Source organism: Haliotis asinina, chromosome 6 (assembly GCF_037392515.1).
Source record: "Haliotis asinina isolate JCU_RB_2024 chromosome 6, JCU_Hal_asi_v2, whole genome shotgun sequence".
In the NCBI taxonomy this organism is placed as follows: domain Eukaryota; kingdom Metazoa; phylum Mollusca; class Gastropoda; order Lepetellida; family Haliotidae; genus Haliotis; species Haliotis asinina.
This window is the reverse complement of record NC_090285.1, coordinates 34,383,118-34,405,461: the sequence shown is the minus strand read 5'-3', so window position 1 is coordinate 34,405,461 and position 22,344 is coordinate 34,383,118. Positions and strand designations below refer to the sequence as shown.

Sequence of the window (22,344 nt, the reverse complement as noted above, 5' to 3'; positions counted from 1 at the left end):
TAGTTACATCGATGACAAATTTAACGTTACTAAATTTGTGACTACATAGCCACGATATATCGTCCCTATTCCTATACACAGTACAGTTATCCCTTAATAAAATTTACAACAAATCCCTTGACATCAAGAGTGAGAGCTCATACATAATTTGGATCACTGGTAAGGGGGTCAAAGAATGGCGTTATACGACCCCCTTTTCTACCCTTCTACTATACACATACTTCTGCTGAAACACCATGCAAACACTTTATCTTCTGACTCCTATTTACCATACTTTCTTGTGTGCAGTGCATTTTTTGTGAAAATGGCTATACAGTTGTGTACATGGAAGAAAGCATATAACTTTCTGTATGTTCTGACATTGTTGTCAAGCTGCTGAGAGTTAACTTTAAGCTTGATATAGTAAACCCTTAGCTTCTTAATGGTGTAAGAATCTACATTGAAATGTATCTCTTCGCAGTAATGTGTGCATCACACTAAAGTCTGCATTGTACAAAAGAAAATAACCCAGGCCTCTGGCCAATTGTGTGCCTGAATGTCAAACCCCATGACACTGTTTAACGTACTTGGCTGCACTGGGATCTTGAGTTCTACCCCAAAACCTTACCTCCCTTTCTACCGATCATTCTTTGTGTTAGGGAGTGATCTGTCAACACCCACAGTAGGAAATCAGGGGTCAAAGTTGAAAGTCACAGATAGGGGTAGTAATACCCTTGCCCAATTTTAAGTGAAATGACCCCACTAAAGTTAAAAAGTGTCTCAGATAACCAACAATCTATCTACACTGGAAAAGTGATAAACAAATTAAAAACTTGATGAAACAACATCTCAGATGAGAAAGGAATGCTGAAACAATATCTCAAATGAGATAGGGATGATGAAACAACATCTCAAGTGAGATAGGTACGCTGAAACAACATCCTAAATGAAAAAAACACCATCTCCATGTATTATTCACATCATACTATGGAGAGAACATCACATAAAAGTGAATACAGAAAATGATTTTATACTAAGGATGATATCAAAATATGTAGTATGGTACACAATGCAATGAGACAATAGACCAGGACATTTCAAATACAACTCTTCCTCTGAGGAGTTTAAGTATCAAAAAGCTGTTATGCTTTTCCTTCTGTGAAACATTGCTAAAAAGGCATCCCGAAAACATTTCATATATTTAGATATTACGCTTTCTGTCATAGTTTATGGGATAATATGCTTGGTTGTTTTTAGATATCCAGGAGTGGCAACAGGTGCAAGTGATTTCAGCGGAAAATCAGCTGAGGGAATGGGGGCCACAGGCCCCAAAATGGTCCAGGATCAATCTGCATTTAAATCCATGGATTCGAGGAAACTTGCCATCCCTGCTCAATACATCAATGTCTATACCACAGAGAGTTTGCTATAAATGAGACTGAAGTACAGTGTATTTCAGGTTGTGAGGGTGTTGTGGGAACACAGATGCCTTTTAGGTACTTGTTTCACTGAGAGTGTTTCATGCATCAGCCACAGATTTAGTTTACTTTACAATAAATTCATCCATTAAATGGTTTGAAGGAGGCAAGGATAAATCCAGTCCAAGGTTTTCTCTCTATACCTACATGATTTTACCCACACTCTTTAAGTTAAACTAAGTCCCCATCCTATGATCAAGAACAAATAGATAAGCTGAGATCAATGTGGAACTATTACTGCTATATGAAGGTTTATCAACTTAACATTATATAAAACTCAAAGTGATGATGGAGGCAGATTTTGTCACATTTGTACAAACCAAGAATTACTGAATCCCCAAAACAATGATTGCAGACAAATTCATCAAGTTTAAACCTGATGACTCAAACCCACAATGAGTGAAACTGTGCATAACCAAATGATACAATTGTGCACTGTGAATTATGGCACCATCTTGCCCACCACTGTAACCATGGTAACCTGTACAACTAGAATGTTGCTGAAACCAACTCATGCTTACAAGAGCCACATCCAACTTTGCCGAATTTTGGGACAAGCTCATTAGCATATGTCGACATCCCAACTGCCTGTTGAATCTTTGGACAATCCCATAGGTGTATGTAGAGAGATGGTATTTCCCAATGCCATTCATGAAGAATCTATGCAAAACCTGCATCCACCAAACACTAATAAAAGCATAGGTCCTGACCTTCAAGTTCCAGTCAGACCAGAACAGAAGCATTTCAGCGTACACCAACAGAATCTTTGCTGACACATATGATACCTCAAGTGCACCTGCTTGAAAGTTTACTTTGTCGCCAGGTGAAACAGAAAGTACATCTATTGTATTGATATTCCACTGACATTCAGGGCAAATCAGGAGCTCTTACACATTAATGAATGACACCTCCATGTCATGACTCAATTAACAAGATTAACACCTCAGAATACAAGGTCAAGAATCCATACAAACTTCCTAAAACCATCACCCATCATCAATTTAAGAAACCTTGCAATGAATCAATACAGCCTCAAATTAATGTTTACTTACTTAAAATTCAATTAAAACCGAAATGGAAATTGACAATTTTGTTGCCGTTTTCGAAGTGAAATGGTCTTGAGCTGCTAAGAGAGCACACAGTACATGAGTGTTACTACAGCGGCTGATGAGGGAGGAAAAGCTAACAGCTTCATACTCACTTTCTGCCCAGCACCAAGCTTCACCTGAATAACACATATTACACACACACATAATACATGCACTGCCTGCATCACAAGCAACATCATCAGCTGTTGGAATAAACATCAATGTTTCAAAGTCAGAGGTTAGATCAATTGTGCTTTCAATAGTTCACAAAATTAAGGCTGGAAAATTAAATAATATAAATGTATGACTTCTTTGATGGGCATTTTAGAAGCTGAGTTGAAGAAGAATGATTACTATTTTTATGAATATACAACGTCTTTTATTCTGTGAAAGAATAAAAGAAGTTATATATCCATAAAAATTGTAATCATTCTTCTTCAATATAAACAGGCTACAATAGAACCGCCTTCTTCGCAAAATCAAAATTTGGATTGAGCTCCAAGACCGACTTGTTTACAAAAATCCTTTCTGCATTGACACCAATGACTCACCTAGGCAGTATTTCAGCATTATCACAAACTGTCAGACTTGTGTAGGGGAAATTACAGGTGGCACAAGTTTTAAGGGAAATCATTATTGTGCTGACATATAGGGGATAACTGTAAGGTATTGGCACACACCACTATTACTTAAAGGGGCATGCCTATTCACATTAATTGTCATGAAGCAACCCTTCCTAAGGTTAACATTCCACAAAGGTTACCTTAGTGACTTTTGATCGCCTTTGGGCCTTGAGAAAGGAGCCCAAAATTGTTAGAGGTGTAATGGCATGACGAGGTTGCGATATGATACCCATGCTGACGTGTGTGCAATATGATTCATATCGCGATTCAAAAGTTTGCATTATCGACGTTTCTACAGGTAAATCACTCGTTTTAAACAAGATAAAGTGAAGATAGCATATTGTAGGGCAGACATATATAAGCTTGGGGCACTGTAAAGATTCTGCTATCTGCAGCCAGTAAGGAAATAGTAGAGAATCTGTATACACTGTTTGCAGAACAATTCTTTTGTTTTTTACGCCTTCACAACAATGTAGGTTGTCATGTATTGTATGAACTGCTACCCAGGAGTTGTGAGTGAGTGAGTTTAGTTTTATGCAACACTCAGCAATATTCCAGCTATATGGCAGCAGTCTGTAAATAATCGAGACTGGACTAGACAATCCAGTGATCAACAGCATCAGCATCAATCTGCGCAACTGGGAACTGATGACATACAACCAAGTCAGCTAGTCTGACCACCCGATCCTGTTAGTTAGTCACGACAAGTATAGATGCCTCTTATGGCTAGCATGGGTTGCTGAAGACCTATTCTACCCCAGATATTCACAGGTCATACAAGAGTTGTAAAAGTAGTTGTACTGTTTGCTTCCCATGGTGATACAATACTATATTGGCATTATCAATACACCACTACTGAATTCAGTTACACAGCTGTCCTATACAGTACAGTTACACAGCTGTCCTATACAGTACAGTTACACAGCTGTCCTTTACAGTACAGTTACACAGCTGTCCTTTACAGTTCAAAGCAGGGTTGGAATGTTGGAATAATTTATGATAAGGCAATGTCATGAAAGAAAGTATATTTGGAAAAATCAAAACTGGGGACACCTTTGAAAACTGACTGTGAAATGTAAGGCAAGAGTTGTATGATTCACTAACACTTTTTTAAACTTTTAGATTTTTAACAATGTAGATCAAGGACAAAAATGCAGATTTGATTAAGCAAGTCGTAATGACAAGATCTTTTGTATGTTAATCTCCTGTAATCACCTTCTGAGAATGTAATATCAATACACAAGGATCAAATGCTAGTAATAGCATTAAAGTGAACAGAAAAGTGTGCATCCAAATAACATACTGATCTCTCTGGGAAATATACTTTGATGGAGCATTTTCACACTACTTTAGGGTCTATCAGCAGGCTCAATGTGATATACACTGTTTTCATTTCTATCATTCGGAACTAAAATAACCATTTTAAAGATTTGTTTAGCACATTCAGGTATTAAGGTTTAATCAAAGATCTGTACCACAAATGAGCTCAAAGATTCATTCATATTCAGCATAAGTGAATGTATGTTGTTTTATGCCTCATGTGACTGTGATAAGGCCAGTCCAACTGAAGCCCCACCTAGCAGTGTATGCTGGTACGTACTCTGAGTCAGGATTCATAAAAGCCCCAAGTGAGTGAGTACCAAGGATGCAAACAAGCATCAGGAAATACATAAGCAGTCGCCCTATATGTGTAAAACATTCAAAGGGATTTCTGTAAATGTACCTTGTCAGCCATCTTCCCTGTATCGGCCTTGTCGTCGTTGTCGTCATCTGAGATGAACTCACGTTTTGGATAGGGAATGCTCATCCCGTCAAACACACTGCAGGTAGGAACAGAAACATGTCACTAACAGGCATTTACATAATCTAAGGTAAGTCTAATGTACATGGAAAAGGTAAGTGTAATGTACATGGAACCTTTTCCTTTCAAGTTACAAATCACTGGTAGTGAACTTTGACAAAAAATCTTTCAGCTTTGCAGAAAGTGACAGCTGGACCAAGGAAGCAAAAATGCTGATGTGCAACATTAATCATTAACTTGCATACTAATGATTAAAATAAGACAACAGTGTGCGTATGTGTCCTGTAGCTTGGCTATAATGATCTAAACACAGACATATCAACATATTTCAGAAACATCAGAGTTCATGTGGTCATTATAAAAAAGATGTTATTCACTACCTTTTAAGATGTCAGAACTATCAGAATTTAAGAACTATGCATTTCTAAAAGGATACAATGTGAAGACTTTATACAGTCACTGTGCAAATAATAATAAAAAACCCACTTTATACGGTAACAGAGTACTGAATAACTCAACAAATAGTGACATTCTCAACTCATTACACCAGTTCATTTCCAAAAGTAACCTCTTTCAGTGATTGTTTATTATACAACCATTTATCTGTTATTTTGTCTAAGTATTGTTCTTTTGTCGGCAGATTATTTCAATTATGTATCCTGCATTTGGAATAATATACTGGAGCGGTGTTTATGTAAGCCACTAAGCTTATTTGACAATCCAGGATTCTGTTCTGATGAAATAAAAATAAGTTTATAACATGTGACAAGTGTACGCAAGTGACTAATTTCAAGGACTAGACGACACTGAGTGTATGCGTTCTGGTGGAGAAACTGAATCTTGTGATGGAAAGGACTGGACAACAGTGAGTGTATGCGTTCTGGTGGAGAAACTGAATCTTGTGATAGCAAGAACTAGACAACATTGAGTGTATCTGTTCTGGTGGAGACACTGAATCTTGTGATGGCAAGAACTAGACAACAATGACTGTATGTGTTCTGGTGGAGACACTGAATCTTGTCATGGCAAGAACTAGACAGCAGTGAGTGTATGTGTGTTCTGGTGGAGACACTGAATCTTGTGATGGCAAAGACTAGACGACACTGAGTGTATGTGTTCTGGTGGAGACACTGACTCTTGTGTTGGCAAAGGACTGGACAACAATGAGTGTATGTGTTCTGGTGGAGACACTGAATATTGTGATGGCAAAGACTAGACGACACTGAGTGTATGTGTTCTGGTGGAGACACTGACTCTTGTGTTGGCAAAGGACTGGACAATGAGTGTATGTGTTCTGGTGGAGACACTGAATATTGTGATGGCAAAGACTAGACGACACTGAGTGTATGTGTTCTGGTGGAGACACTGACTCTTGTGTTGGCAAAGGACTGGACAACAATGAGTGTATGTGTTCTGGTGGAGACACTGAATCTTGTGATGGCAAAGGACAAGATAGCAATGAATGAAGTGTTCTGGTGGAGACACTGACTCTTGTGATGGGAGTGGTTCCTCCAGGAAGTACTGGTCCTTCATAGCTTGTTCTGAGGTTATCCTCTTGGTCGGGTCCATCGTCAACAACTTCTGTAACTGTAATGACAACACTAGCAATCAGGCCACAGGTGCTATTACTGCTCGTAATGTCCCAAGACTGATAACACCATTTCATGTGCAGCAATTATGAGAGATCAATATTCCAGGATATTATATACAGCAAGGACAGAAAACTTACATCTGTGCCCAAACATGAGATCATGTTTGTTTTTGCGTCAATACTGCAGTTAACAACATCACAGCTTTTTTACTTACTAGTGGTGTTCCCATTAACCTTTTGGTAATAGAAGATTGGTCACAGTGATCAAACGACCAAACAATCGATCACATTTTCTCATAATCGAATACAAATGATCCCAGTTCCCTTTAAGTGCTCCAACTTGCGATATGAGAGATGGGGCCCAGTTTACTTCTAGGACCAAATTTCCGGTGACAAACGTATATTGAAGAAACAGTTCTGGTTTACAAATGTGCGACTGCCAAACATGATTCACTAGACTAGACTAGCAAGCATACCTGGCTGTCAATTTGGTTCTCTGCAAAGAGTCGTGTGAAGAGTCGTGACCAACTTACAGGCCCTATTAGTTGCCTTTCAGGACAACAACAGGCTGCTGGGCACAATTATTCTTATCTAGAATTCCCAAATGAAAAGTGCCAATGTGTTACACAAACAAGTGATCGATATTATCACAAGCAGATGACCAACAAACACTCTAAAGCCTGACTATTCAATGAAATTCTGTAACCTCTTGAAGATTCTTATGACAAGCATAAGATTTTTGGGAATATTCTGACCAACATAACTGTGGGTGTGAAGTGCAGCTTCAGTGACAAGGAGGACCATGTGTGACCTACCAAATGGAATGCTTTGCTGTCCGACTTCACCTTGTGTTTCTCCATATACTTCATTAAGTTACAATTGACATACCTGAAACACAACCAAAATGCATTACTGATACTTACAAAACATGCATCTACCTCTGTAAATATCGACCCTTTTAGACATACAGCCTACCCTACCTCTATAAAGAGGAATCCTCATTCATTATCACCCAGCATTTAGCATCTCTGTATTTCATAATGACATATACTGAGTCAAAAAAGAAACTTCACACTCTTTCTTCAGGGCACTATAAAAGATCAAGAGATGGTAAGATGTTTGTTATTATTTCATTGCTCAGATCTGTGTGATGTACTCAATATACTGACAGTGCCACAATCATTTCCGTTAGGCTACACCGCTGTTCCAAAACAAGAGTACAAAGAATAGAGATTCGAAATTTATCAGTTAAATATTGTGTACGGACGCTCCGCACATTCACCATTGCCAAACACCGTCTCCTCATCAACTGCCGGATGCTTGTGAACACGTGGCTGGGGATTCTGTGCCATTGCTCTTGCAAAGTAGCACCAAGTTCCTGTAAATTCTGAGGCTGGTTCCTATGACCACGAAGCCTTCTCCCAAGTGCATCCCAAAAGGGCTCTATTGAATGAAGGTCAGGGGGGCTCGATGGCCAGTCCATGATGTTGATTCCAGAATTTTGAAAGAAATTTCGTGTCAACATCATGGTATGCAATTGAGCATCATCATGCTGGAACTGTAGACCTGAGCCATGAACCGCCATGAAAGGAACGAGTTCAGGGGTGAACACCTGGTCACGGTAAGCAACAGTTGTGAGGTTTCTATGGATGACCAGAAGTCGGGAACAGTTGCTTCCACAAAAAGCACCCCACACTATGCAACTTTCTCCCCGAATCTGTCGACTTCCTGTACACAACATTTGGCATACCGTTCACGGCATCGTCTCCAGACTCTATGTCTGCAGTCCGCGAATCTGAGGGTAAACCTAGATTCATCGCTTAAGACAACTCGATTCCAGTTTTTCTGGGTCCATTGGAGGTGATGTTGGGCTCACAGCAGACCTTGACATTGATGAAACAGTGTAAATATTGGCCCACAATATGGACGTCAAGAATGGAGATTGGCGGGCCGCAATCGATTTCGAATGGTCTGTGAGGACAGTCGAACTCTAAACACCTCAACCCTGGTTCGTACAGCTGCCAGAAATCTGTCATGTAGGTGACGTAGGATGATTTGACGGTCTTCTGCTCATGACATCACACGTGGACAACCCAACCTTGGGCAATCAGTGGTGCCAGTTTGTTGTAGACAACATCGCAAGTCATACACAGTACGCATATGCATCCCATTGGTCTTGCGACGTCAATATCTGATCTTCCCGCATTCAACATGTCAACCCCACGCTTACATTGCATATTTGACAATCGAGGCATTTAAAGTAACGTTAAAACTGTGGTTGAAAAGTGTTTTAATAACTCTTGAGGCCAATGCAAACACGTGCAAATGAGGAAAACTTCAATGCGAAGATCACATGAAAAACCTGATTTGGCACTAACATCATTTGTACAACAAATGGATGGGTTTGTGTTTGTTTTGCTAACGCTTTTCTAGAGTCGAAAGATAGCGATTTGTGAAGTTTCCTTTTTTACTGCTGATTTGGGGACAAAAGACAACTTTGGATCTTATCTGGACTTTTCACATGGGTATGTGTTGTAATACTAATAACAAATTTTTCATTAACAGTTCCACAGTACATTGATTTAACTGGACATGGATTCTAATATCATGTGTACTTACGAGGTTTTCTTAAAGTCCTTAAGCAGTTGTTGATGTTCTGGCATTTTTCGTATATCTTCCCAATCTTTATCTGAAACAAACAAATAATGGAACTGATAATGTTGACATTAATACATTCTGTGAAGATTCATCAAATCTAAATGACATCTGTCCAGACATGGATTACCTCCCTTGACATTTATAGCAGCAAACAGCTCACGGTTTACTGGCTGAAATGTTTTGAATCCAGCAGTCGTTCAACATTGAAATGGCAGCAGAAAAAGAGGCTATAAAACATCTTAATTCCGTGATAGGATTCAAATTACAGACATCCTGATCTGAGATCAGAAGTCATGTGCACAATATCAAAGAGGTAAACGAGTACAGCAAATCACACAGGTTTAAATAATATGTGAATGTTTGTATAATTAAAACTGATGAAGTTTCAATTCTGATAGATACTAGAGTAAATATCCTGAATGTCCTTTCCAAATTTTCCACACCAAATCAACCTTCTCAAGGAAAGAAATCACTTTATATAGTGGTGAAAAAATTCCCATCATTTCAGCATCTGCACAAAGATAGTAAAATGCATGACAACCATGGCCAGACTGTAATACAAAGAGTATGATCACACTGACACATGCGAGCCAAGAACTCAAAAACTTGAATAATAAGAGTTTGAGGACTTTCAAAATTGACAAGTTACAGTCCCTTCTGTCACATAGATTCCCTGTGTTCCTTACCTTGTGGAAAGCCCATCACATTGAATATCCTATCTAGCTGATCATGATGGTATGGGTTGCTGGTTTTGATGTCTTCCTGCCGACAGTGGAAAATTGGTTCTGACGTCAAAAGCTCAGCAAATATACAACCTATTGCCCAGATATCTGCAAAACGAAATAAAACATCATCAATAAAGTCATTGGTCTTTTGTATGCTTTGTTTTTTGCTGTTTATTGACTTAGCAACGTTCCTGGTAAATGACACAGGCTTGTACATAAATGAATCTGAACTTGGCCATCCCGTGATTCATACAGTAAACAATTAAATGGTCTGCTTCAACTGCACAACTGACTGTTCTGAGATGGCACAGCAGAATATGGTATGTACATTCTTGGCATGTGGGAATTGCAGGGAAATCCCAAAGCTTTTTCTCATTTAATAGAATCATCATGATCTTTCCTTTAGTGTTGTGCCATTACCTATTGCCTTTGTGTAATGCCTGGCCCCGAGTAGAAGTTCCGGTGCTCTGTACCAGAAGGTCACAACAACAGGGTCAAGGTCAGCAAGTGGTTTCAAGGGAGAGTTAAATAGTCTGGCGAAACCCATGTCAGCTGGAAAAATTACAACAAAAGTCTCATTTCACCTCATAGTATGTCATCATGGAAAGTTAAACCAACCTGACACAACTCAAAGTAATTAAGAATGGCATGTGGGCGGCTGAATGAAAAGACAAAACAAGAAAACATGATTAAAAAATGGTCCATGATTTCACACATTTGAATCTCAGTGCTTATCATCATGAGAGTGTTTGTAATGGACCGTTCATAATTCATGGCAAAGGAGGAGATTATTATTTTTATGGAGGAGTATGTACAATGTGATTAAAGCACAAAAATTATGTTTAAAGTAAGTGCCCCTTCCCCTTGCAGGTCATGTGCATAACTGCACTTCCTCCCACTAGTACATGTGTACTAAACTGATGACCCCTACTACATGGCCCCCTAAAATTATCATCACCCCTTGGCACAAATAATGAACAGTCCTAGTTTTGTGAGTTAAATTTGGACATCACGTAATGAATTTTGTACAGTGACAGATTTGGATCAACATGTACTGACACACACTGAATTACTTCCGCTACCTTCACCATTTTCAAACAAACAATTGGCCATACACACCTATTTTCACTCTGCCTCGTTCTGTCCCTTCCCCCATCACAAGGATATTCGCTGGTTTCTGTATCACACACCAAAATACTGCACATTAGTGAAATCGTAACAACAGCATAACAAATGGAATAAACAACATCATTTGTCAACAATGTACAGATGTATGTCAAGTCAAAGTCCCCAGCAAGAAAAAGTAAAACCCTGACATCCACTTTGTATCTGTACCCATGTAGTAGAAGCTACATTGACTGAATATGCCAGCTGTTGATTGCTTAGTTAGAATGTGTGACATGAATGATTTTTCTTGTGAACATACACTTAATGTCACAGGTACTGAAAACTGGTTAGCAGCCAAATTCAGGAATTTTGAGACTAGACTTGATTACAGGTAAGGTGAAAGGGATATTTCAGCCCACAATCCTGTCATTGAGCCTTTGCAGGTGGAACATATGGAGCTGAAATATCCAGGTCAAATAAATAGATCTTCTTTTTTCGTGTTTGTCTCAAGAGTCCGGATTGTCTTTGAGTTGGGTTATGATTTGGAATTGTAGATCATTTTTGCCATGATGTTCCGATCTGAAGAGTAGTGTGACAGGTTTGTCGTGCTTATGTGTGATATCAGCATAGTGTTCTGTTAATGAGATTCTGAAACATCTTTTGGTTTCACCTACAAATTGTTTCTTGCAGTGATTGCAAGTGAGGAGGTATACTACATTACGGGATTGGCAAATGTAGCTTCGTGTTTTGAAGGCCGTTTTGGTGACAGACCTGGTGAAAGTGTCACTGTTGATTTTGCAATTTGCTTTGTCGCACGTTTCGTCAAAGAAATTGACTGTCTGGCCACTGATTTGTGGTAGTTGTCTGGGATAGGTCAAAGTGGCTTTGATTAGGTGATCCTTAAGAGTTTTATTTTGCGATAAGCAGCAGTATGTGGTAAGGGGAAAGTGTCTAGGCAGATGTCTGCGTCCCAGCGATTTCTGACAATGGCACGGAGTTCCATGTTCATGGGATTATAGTTGCTAACTAGAACTATTTTGTTGTTATTTCGTGGTTCTTTCGTGTGTGAGGATACGAGAGATTTCAGGTCCTTAGAGTTGGACCTGGTTTTGTTTTGTTGTATATTTCTTGGGATACCCTCGTTTTAGGTAGTAGTTGATAAGGTTGAGGCTATGTTTTTCATATTAATCAGGGGTTAAACAGATGCGTTTCAATCATAGAAATTGACTGAAAGGACCTTTCATTTTAATATGTCTAGGGTGACAAGATGTATACAACAGGTACGAGTGCATGTCGGTAGGTTGGCAATAAAGTGTGAACTCCAGTTTGTGGAGGCCTTTACTGTATGAGACCCAGGTGTCAAGAATTGAGACTTTGTTTCTTGAAAATTCAGCTGTGAATTTAATGGTGCGATGTGCGCTCTTGAGATAATCGAGAAAAATTGTAGGCGTGCGTGTCCATATCATGAAAATGTCATTGATGAACCTCAGGCAGAGGTGAGGTTTCATGTTGAGAGGTGGTTTCCCTCCGATTGATTGTTTCGATGGCAGCGGTGATAGTGTGACAGCATCGGTGGTGGGTGGGACGGGTGGTGGGTGGGTGGGATGCTTGCTTGGATCTCTTTGATAGATTACTCAATACTCTCCAGCTGGACATTTTTTTGCTGGATTTGCATGCTCAATAAGCTAATTGCGTACGTTTTTTATGCTTGGGTGCTGGTTGGGCGAGCTCAATGGGGTATGTGGCTTTTATCAATCGTGGGCTGTCCACAAGTTGTGTGGGAATTATGTCCCCATGGAGGCATGCTTCCAAAAAGTCTGTATGCACTTGGAGGTAGGTCCTCTTTGAGTTAACATTCCTAACATTATATAGGCATCAGGAAGTCAGCAAATTTGACTGCTTTTGACTCGGTGGTTACATTGGACTTGGGTTCGAACTCGAATGCAAGTCTTCTTCTTTTCGCGTCCGGTGGGTCGGGTCTATGGACCTGTACCTCAGTAGTGATACTAGAGAAAGAGCTCTCTGACATGACAGATGTAACCACTGTGGACATCCTGTCCGTGCAGTAGAGAGGGAGAAGTTGAAGCAAAATGTGTGACTACACTGGGCCTGATCAGCTGAGGTGTATCTTGCTTACATGTTTCGTACGAAGTGTACCTATCAGACGCACACATGACTTGATTTTATGTAGTCCCAGGGATTAAAAGTATGAATATTTATAACTCAGAGCGAGCATGCACATTTCATTAGTCTGATTCGGTTTCTCTTCTGAATTTCTTTGAGCAAGTCAAATTTTAGTGATGCCCATATAATTTATCCCCATAACAATGATTAAACCCTTGAGTCAGTTCCTCCTGGAGACCAGTGAAGGTACAGGCTAGATCAGTAATCCATGCTTATTGTAAGAGGTAACTAATGCGACCAACCTCACTGACATTGCTGATGTCATCGTATCCCAGTTGTCTAGATCAATGCTCATGCTGTTGATCACTGGATGGACTAAACCGGACTTGATTATTTACACACTGCTGCCATATAGCTTGAATATTGCTGAGTACACCGTAATATTGGAATAGATCCATTCTCACGACAAACTGTTTGCCAACCAAAAGTTGATGTCATTCACCCACAATCTAGTTATTTTACATACAATATTATAGTGAAATGAGCCAAAGATTGGCTAGAAATGACCTTGTGTCTGGGATACTGACCAGATCTCTGTGTAGCACCCAGTTAGCATGGAGGTAGTGGATCCCATCTAGAATCTGGAAGAGGAGTGACTTCACCATGTTCTTTGGCACATTGACCACCTTCTTGTTGGCCTTAGCAGACCGGTGGAATTTGATGATGTGCTGAAAGAGATATACAAGACATGTGAACACATTGCTTACACAGACACTCTATTATAACCATCATGTATGTGGAGCCTGATGCAGGAACATATCTCAACATAATAATTATTAACAGTGCATCTACTTGACACGTTTTTGCTCTGTTTTGGTTGCCAATGTCATCATATCCCAATTACATTCATCGATAGCACAGATCATGTCGATTTCTGGACTGACTGGTCCTGAGTTTTTAATTTACAGACTGCTACCATACAGCTGGAACATTGCAGTATAAAACTAAACTCACTCATTCACTCACTCCTCACAACAGTGATTTCTAGATGCACACTGCGCACAGGGTTGCCCCAAGACATATTTTGGGGTTAGGTTGACTCTCCAAATTTTTGGGAGGAGTCAACATCTAAATTTGGGGGTCAAATAATTTACAAAGATAATTGATTTTCACCAATATTAATTAATTAAATAATTTCTTTCCAGGTATTAGTCTGAATTATTGTGTGCACTTTCTAATCAGTTTGAAATCAGAAATCAATGAACTTACATTTCTACTTATGACATTACATTGTGTGGTTTTGATTAAAGAGTTTATTGCATCGGATTCGATACAGTGTTGGCATATTGATGTGTATTTTCACTTTACACAGCATCATATATGCAGGTTTTCCACGTCAAGAGGAACCCTGGGCGTAAAAACAAGATAAAATTATTCTTCTCTGTTTGTTGCTTTTGTAAATTAATCAAAGCACATGACTTCGTTTGGAGGCTTCATTAACTTATGTCAAGTCAATACTCGATACATAAAATTGGGCTTACATGATATTCCCTGCCCCCGCCTGTTTTGGTATGTCAGCTAATCCAATATGGTATCAGTGAGCATGAGTTCACAGATCCATAACCACACTGCACACTTGAACAAGTGGGAATTACTTTCAGAGAGAATGCAAGTGATGCCTGTCCAAACTACTTCACAATTTTAACTGATCACCCAGGATTATTTTTTCTCACATTAGCCACACACTATTCTCATACCTGGAAATGTGGTGATGCAGTGTTACCTTGTGCATAGAGCCTTACGTTAAAGGTAAGCACAGAGATTCTCTTCCCTTTGGCAAGTGAGTTTGTTTAAAATTGCCTCTGATCACCTAGCAGTAAATGGGTACCCGGTTGTATATAACCTTCCAGTGCCTCACAGACAACTTGGGTCAATGGGGTTAATATAATACTGTCTGAACTATAACCCTACTTTATCCTCACCACTACTGCACATCTCTGAGGTGGATATCAAGCCCTCTACAAATGCATTACTTACATATTTATGTTGTGTGCACAGAGTAAAGTCTTGCCCACTTAAACACACAGTTGTATTAGTTAACTAATGGCACTTACATGCACAGGATGTAATCATTCAGCCATAAAATATGCATAAATATTTTCATTGCTTTTGGATCATACTGGGTAAGTTGGATTTTACACAGTTTTTAGCTTTACAGTGGGTTAACACCAGAAATGGGCTTCATACCTTGTACCCATGTAGGAAATTGAACCCAGGCCGTTGGTGTGACAAGTAAATGCTTTAACCACAAGGCAAACCCCACCACCCCTATAGGCCAATAAGCTCAGTGCTGATCAATCGGCTGATAAAAGTTCATCCACCCCCTTCATCCTGAATAAGCTGTTTGATCCATGCTAGTCATGAGCTATGTTTGACATGTACAAAACTGATGGTAAAAAACAAAACTGAAAAAGGATGGTTACCCAAAGATCATGTTCTGAGTAGTCAAACAGCAGCCAGACTTTTCTGTCTGTGTGGGAAAGGAACACTTTCTGTAGACTGATCACATTGGTATGCTTCAACTCTCGTAGCAGCTGCAAAAGAAGAAGGAAAGAGTTATCTAACTTTAGTCAGAGATTTGAAAGGCAGGGGCCATGGGCCTTTGTGCACATGAAAATAAAAAATTTTGAAATTCACTATTTATACAATGTCCCACTCTAAATTCAGAAAATCACTGATATTCCAGAATATGGTCCATTGTCAATGTTCTCTATCCCAATCTCTGTTTAATGCACCTTCTTTTCAAATAAAGATTAAGAAACAGAATCAAATAATTCCAAAAAGGGAATTTTTACTGACATTTCATGTAGAACAGAGACCGAATTCTCCTTCTGAGTTGTCTATCTAAATCCCTGTTATACAAGCTGCTCATGTCACCATGAAAATATATCAGCCAAATATCCTCAAGATAAAGGTTAGAAAAATACAATAAAACCTGCGAACACTGGCACCTGTCTAATCCAGCACACTGTAAACACGGGAAAACAGGCCTAAAATTTAGGCTCTGCCATTTTACAACGATCTTATGATCACTAAACACTGTCTAATCCAGAACCTGTCTATTCCATAGTCGGACATGACTTTTCAGTCCTAACAAGAAATTTTAACTGTAAGTGGCATGGGTAATAAGCAGTTCAATCAAGGACCCATAATCTAATACACTAATTAATCCTCTTGGTATGCTAGATAATCAGAAGTAGGGAATGCACAGTGAATGACATGCTTGGGTCAGCATGGGAATAAACAATACAATCAAGGTCTCTCAATCCAAAAACCTCGGCACGCTAGATAATCCGAGATAAAGAGAAAACTATCAGTCATGTGACTTGTGTCCAAAAGCATCTCAGCACTACAACTGTACATCATAACAGAGAAAATACTGTTTGGAAAACAGCAATTGCTGGGAAATTCTAAATTTTTGCAACAAGCTTCCTCTACTTACTGCTATCTCACGGCATGCTGACATTGATATACCCGTTCCTTCAATCTGCTTGAGAGCATACTCCCGACCATCACTGGAAAACAGAAACAAACTGGATAAACAAAAATGAGTGAGTGAGTTTAGTTTTACGCCACACTCAGCAATATTCCAGCCATATGGCAGCAGTCTGTAAAAAATCGAGTCTGGACCAGACAATCCAGTGACCAACAACATGAGCAACATATGTCATATTTGGGATTTCACTTTCTTAGTAAAGTACAAATTCTAGTACTTTTTTTCGGTTGAGTCCCATCCGGGATTCGAACCCGCACCCTCAGAGTCAGGCACCTAATCGCCAGCACACAAAGTCAGCCGCCTAGCCCGCTCAGCCACCGCGACTTCCACAAAAATGAAAGCCTCATCAGAGAGGTACACAAAAGTACGCAGTCTAGACTACCAGTTGTCCGACTTTCATTCTTGTGGAAGTCGCGGTGGCTGAGCGGGCTAGGCGGCCGACTTTGTGTGCTGGCGATTAGGTGCCTGACTCTGAGGGTGCGGGTTCGAATCCCGGATGGGACTCAACCGAAAAAAAGTACTAGAATTTGTACTTTACTAAGAAAGTGAAATCCCAAATATGACATATGTTGCATTTGACCACTTTCTAAATGGCATCGTGTAATCATAGCTTTCGGCCGTGGGAGCCGTGCCAATTTACACTCATCAGAGAGGTACACAAAAGTACGCAGTCTAGACTACCAGTTGTCCGACTTTCATTTTTGTGGAAGTCGCGGTGGCTGAGCGGGCTAGGCGGCTGACTTTGTGTGCTGGCGATTAGGTGCCTGACTCTGAGGGTGCGGGTTCGAATCCCGGATGGGACTCAACCGAAAAAAAGTACTAGAATTTGTACTTTACTAAGAAAGTGAAATCCCAAATATGACATATGTTGCATTTGACCACTTTCTAAATGGCATCGTGTAATTATAACATGAGCAACGATCTGCACAATTGGGAACTGATGACATGTGTCAACCAAGTTAGCGAGTCTGACCACCCAATCCTGTTAATCGCCCCTTACGACAAGCATAGTCACCTTTTATGGCAAGCAAAGGTTGCTGAAGGCCTATTCTACCCCAGGACCTTCACGGGTCGATAAACAAAAATGACATTAATATTTAGAAAGTTCCCTTCAAATTAAAATTGTCCTTTACTTTTGCTCCCGTAATCATGTATCCCAAAACAAGCTATATTCAAAGTTCTGGTGATGTAGACGAAAGCATAGCTTGCAGTATCACAGTGATGGGACACGAGAAAAGGCTTCGGACGTGCATGTGAGAAAGCAGTGCCTTCATGTAACAAAGGAAAACCTCCGCTACCTTAAACAGGCACTGATGCGGAGCAATTTCCGTGGACTTTTCTCCTGTGAGTACCCAGTCAACATCCCAGAATTTGTGACTGGTTTGTGACTTCTGCTGCCATATGCGCAATTGATAGTTTAATTATAGACAGATCAACTAAGGTGAAGTCATTTTTACTTCATTACAAATGTATTATGAAAACGAATGAAACACTTTGAAGGTTAATCGTTTGCCAGTGATAGAAATGGTAAAAAACTATTAGGACGGAAAAATAATGAAGCCAATGTACGTCTCTATATTTTGTCTCATAACCGTAATTAGTTCATTGTCATATTTGTATGATTTTGAAAATTAATAAAAGAACACATGGTCTGCTTATAGTTACAGTAAATTTCTAACATGACAGCAACATTTATACATTGTATAGATTGCCAATGTGGATCCTATTTCACACACATACGCGACCTAGTGTGTTTTCTGTCATATGAATTCTGCTGAATGCTACAACAACTAAATTAAAACAAAAAGCAAATAATGAATGTAAAACAGACTAATTTTATAGCAACAATGTCAGGCTACTACCTTGTTCAGGAATGCATCCATCAATATCCACATAAAAGAACGATATTCCAAGCTGGTAAATAATCCTGCTCTGTGTTGTGTTTCTTACAACAGTCTAATTTGCTAAAAAGTAACACATTGTTTCACGTCTTTCACATTGGTGAAAAACTGATAAACTTCTCATTGGTCACCCAAGATAGCACACCTGGCGACTAATTGTATGATTTCCGCCATTCTAAGTAATTTAGTTAACCAAAAATGAGCAATCAATCAATCAATGCAAGGGTGGTTAATTCTTTGCAGGGAGGATGTTGTTTTTACACTCGCACTTTACGACAGGGTGTAGTCAGTATAAATTACACACACTGCCTTTTGACAAATCCACTAGAAGATAAAAGTAATTAATCAATCAGTGTGTTATCGGTTAATCCTTTATTCAATGTTTGTTTCTGTAACTCAGCTGATAAAGCCTCTTGCATCACTTACATGCACATATTACATAACATACAATACATTTGCCATTACAGACCTTAATTTATAGTGTTGAGTATTTACTCCAGACAGGAGAAATGCCAAATGGGAACCTTTGTTGAGTAACCTAAGTGGTGTTACTACTAATTATGCCTGTTATAAATTCATTAACTGATCATCCAGAGAATGATGACAAATAACACGTGCAGGTTTACACCATCAAATGCGAGTTACAGCAAGGAAGATGTAATCTCTGTGTCGCATGCAGCCTGAAAACACTTATGGGCTGAAACTGTTTTGAGAATATCAACGGAACTTCGTTACATAAGGAATACATACACGCATTTGCCTTGTACTTGGGTAAATAGGCATACTATGTTGGGTTTTTTATGTAAGAAAATTTTCAGATTTCTCTATCAAAGGCAAAGTCATCGATTTTAGTTTACGATTTCAAATAAATCAACTGTGTGTTTTTTCAATCATAAATAATAAACCAGGGTAGCTACCATAGCTACAGAAATTTGCTTATGATATTTGCTATCACAGTTATGAACCAACATTCAAAACTACCTAAATATAAAGCTTTGCAATCTTTCAGACTGAAACAAATGGCTTGCTACGTGCCTGTAGACATCATATTTTCACGTAACATGATTAAATATTGAGGTTAAAAACACAGAAATAGGATCAAACTGGATCAGTCTCTATACCATCCAAGCATCCGAAAAAAACTACATTGCTGGGATAATTTGATGTCTGATAGTGAGTGCAAGAGAGTTGAGGTAGACCCGTGGTTGCTATGAAAAACAATGACACATGCTGTCAGGTGAGATGAGTGAGGTAGGTGAGGTGAGGTGAGGCGAGTGAGGCGAGTGAGGTGAGGTGAGGTGAAGTGAGGTGAGGTGAGGTGAGGTGAGGTGAGGTGAGGTGAGGTGAGGTGAGGTGAGGTGAGTGAGTGTGAGTGAGGTGAGGTGAGGTGAGGTGTATGCTGCTTTCATCATATCAGGGGGACACCAGGAATGGACTTCAGACACTTTATGGGGAATTGAACAATAAATGAACACTTTAATCACTAGGCTGCCCCGTATCCCTAATGCAGTCAGACTGTGATGATACACAGCCAGGTCAGCTCTCTCCACAGTATGGGTTATAATGAGAGTGAGCATGGTCTTACGCTGTTTCTAGCAATATTCCAGCAATATCACTGCAGGGGACACCTGAAATAAGCTTTCGAATCTTCAGCGTTATGAATGCATGTTTCTGCCATGCATGTATGGACAGTAACAGAGATGAAATGGAAAAGGTTAAAAGTAACCAAGTAAGGGAGTCCTAACCAAGGTCTCGGTGTGCTTTAGAATCCCAATATGCTTTGCATGAGAAATTATTGACTAATGTTTGGAAATAAACTAGACTAACATTTAAAGAAAACTATGGAAAAGAGTGTGCAGAAAGAGTTCCTTCTGTTCCCCTATATTCATTCTTCTGCAGATTGTAAATGGTTCACCCCGATACATGCATATTGCACTTAATTAGGGGGCTAAAAGTTATTTTTGTGATTTTAATAATTCTAGTATATAGCAGTTTATAAATATTATTTGGGATGGGGGAAGGGGAGGAAATCTTACTGAGTGAGCTATGAAGATTTATAATCCTGTAACAGTGTAAGTTTACACAAATCGTCGATGACCCCTTTCTATTTTTGACTTGTAAATTGTGTTTCCCACACATTACAGGAAAGCCTCTCCCCGTGTAGCTTACTTCACAAGAACTACAGAACCAGATGATGCTAGTCATTTCCCTTATTCATACAATATGCCTATCGCATTGCTTTAGTTCATACTGCAAGTGTGGAGTTAATGCATTGTTCAATTTCGGTGCTCAAATTGTCTAACGCAGCGTACCCATCTTTCCGCTTTGCTTTGTACACATGGCCGTAAGTCCCTCTACCAACTTTACATCCTTCGTAGTCGAATAAATCTTCTACTTTGGCTCGTTCATTGGCTGTCTTCACTTTAAAATCGTAGTCCATCATACGTCCGGGTTTTCCATTGATAGAAGCCGCGGTTCCTGTCAGTGATACTCTTCGAACTCAACGCAGGGTCATGCGATATATGGCCCAGACCGCTTTGTCCCGATTTAAAAATTATTGAGGTACTTAAGATGCAATATGTTGCTAGGTCTATATGCATACATTAGATTTGACGTACACAATGGTCATAGTTTAGCATCTTGGGTTTTTTCTCAAATAATTGTGACAAATAAAATGAAAACAACAGTGCGTGGAGTTCTCCTTAATCCCATGGGGCAGTGTATTACCTCCCTTGAATAGACATATTTTACTGGTGCTTTGAATCATTAAAAGTACAATTTTCTTGGGAATTGTTCAAGTTAGAATGAACAGTAATTGTTTTTCAACCAATATCCGGCACGGAAAGCAGTCTCTTGATGTAGGCAAGAACATAATCTGTAAGGAATAACATATTTACATTTGTACAAATGGTGCGTCTTGCAGAAACTGGTAGTCCCTTTAAAACTCATGAACTCCACTACATTAATTTACAACCACCTTTCTCAGTTCCTTTCTCTACAGCAAAGTGAGAGATCATATCATACAAGATACAATCCAAAAATCAACAACATGAGCATTGATCTGCCCAACTGGGAACTGATGACATGAAACCACCCGATCCCGTTAGTCGCCTCTTAGGGCAACCATAGTCGACTTTTATGGCATAGGTTACTGAAGGCCTATTCTACCCCGGACCTTCACGAGTCTAAATGATTTAGACGCACCCCCAAATTAAATAACATTATATGTAATAAAGAAGTTGTCATCCATGAAGTATTTTTCCTTTATTATTACCAGTGAACTTCTAAAATACAAATCAAACCGATCGACATATTGTGACACCCTCAGCCGACAAGAATGAAATTGTCACTTATGAAGTATGTTCCCTTGCTTTAACCTCAAGAGGAATAAGAATCTCCCGAATCGTAAATATTACTGTAGGTACTATCTTATGTCATAATGTGAAAAATAATGTGATTTCCTAAACTCTCTGAGTGGCATAAAGGAATCCTCAAAGGCTCCTGACCGCTTTGATATCAAATGACTTTGGGTACAGATGCCCATCGTGTCCCCATTATTCTGAGAATACAAAACCCAACACCGTGTATGTGAATGAAGTTGATTTTGGTACTAAATGAGTAATACATTGCCTACAGGGACGTACGCATGTTGAGCACATACGTACGTAGCTACAATTACAAAAAAAAATGCCAGGGCTTAGACACGATGTTTC

At 39.4% G+C, this 22,344-nt stretch overlaps 1 protein-coding gene across 6 annotated transcripts in view; it reads right to left on the bottom strand.

The window, feature by feature from the left end:
* Positions 1-21,151, bottom strand: part of LOC137286407 (cyclin-dependent kinase 8-like) — a 37,625-nt gene extending 16,474 nt beyond the window's left edge. For 2 of the 6 annotated variants that reach the window (XM_067818259.1, XM_067818254.1), the window contains exons 1-12: positions 20,944-21,146; positions 16,677-16,749; positions 15,658-15,768; positions 13,762-13,902; positions 11,063-11,120; positions 10,364-10,495; positions 9,905-10,048; positions 9,180-9,249; positions 7,376-7,448; positions 6,459-6,556; positions 4,892-4,988; positions 2,659-2,682 (exon numbers count right to left, since the gene is read on the bottom strand). In XM_067818259.1, the coding sequence (XP_067674360.1) occupies positions 2,659-2,682; positions 4,892-4,988; positions 6,459-6,556; positions 7,376-7,448; positions 9,180-9,249; positions 9,905-10,048; positions 10,364-10,495; positions 11,063-11,120; positions 13,762-13,902; positions 15,658-15,768; positions 16,677-16,749; positions 20,944-21,074 (1,152 nt within the window). In that variant the 5' untranslated portion in view covers positions 21,075-21,146. Of the gene's footprint in view, positions 1-2,658; positions 2,683-4,891; positions 4,989-6,458; positions 6,557-7,375; positions 7,449-9,179; positions 9,250-9,904; positions 10,049-10,363; positions 10,496-11,062; positions 11,121-13,761; positions 13,903-15,657; positions 15,769-16,676; positions 16,750-20,943 lie in introns of all 6 variants that reach the window. The other 4 variants (XM_067818260.1, XM_067818258.1, XM_067818257.1 and 1 more) reach the window with 3 other exon arrangements.
* Positions 21,152-22,344: the final 1,193 nt, after the last annotated feature.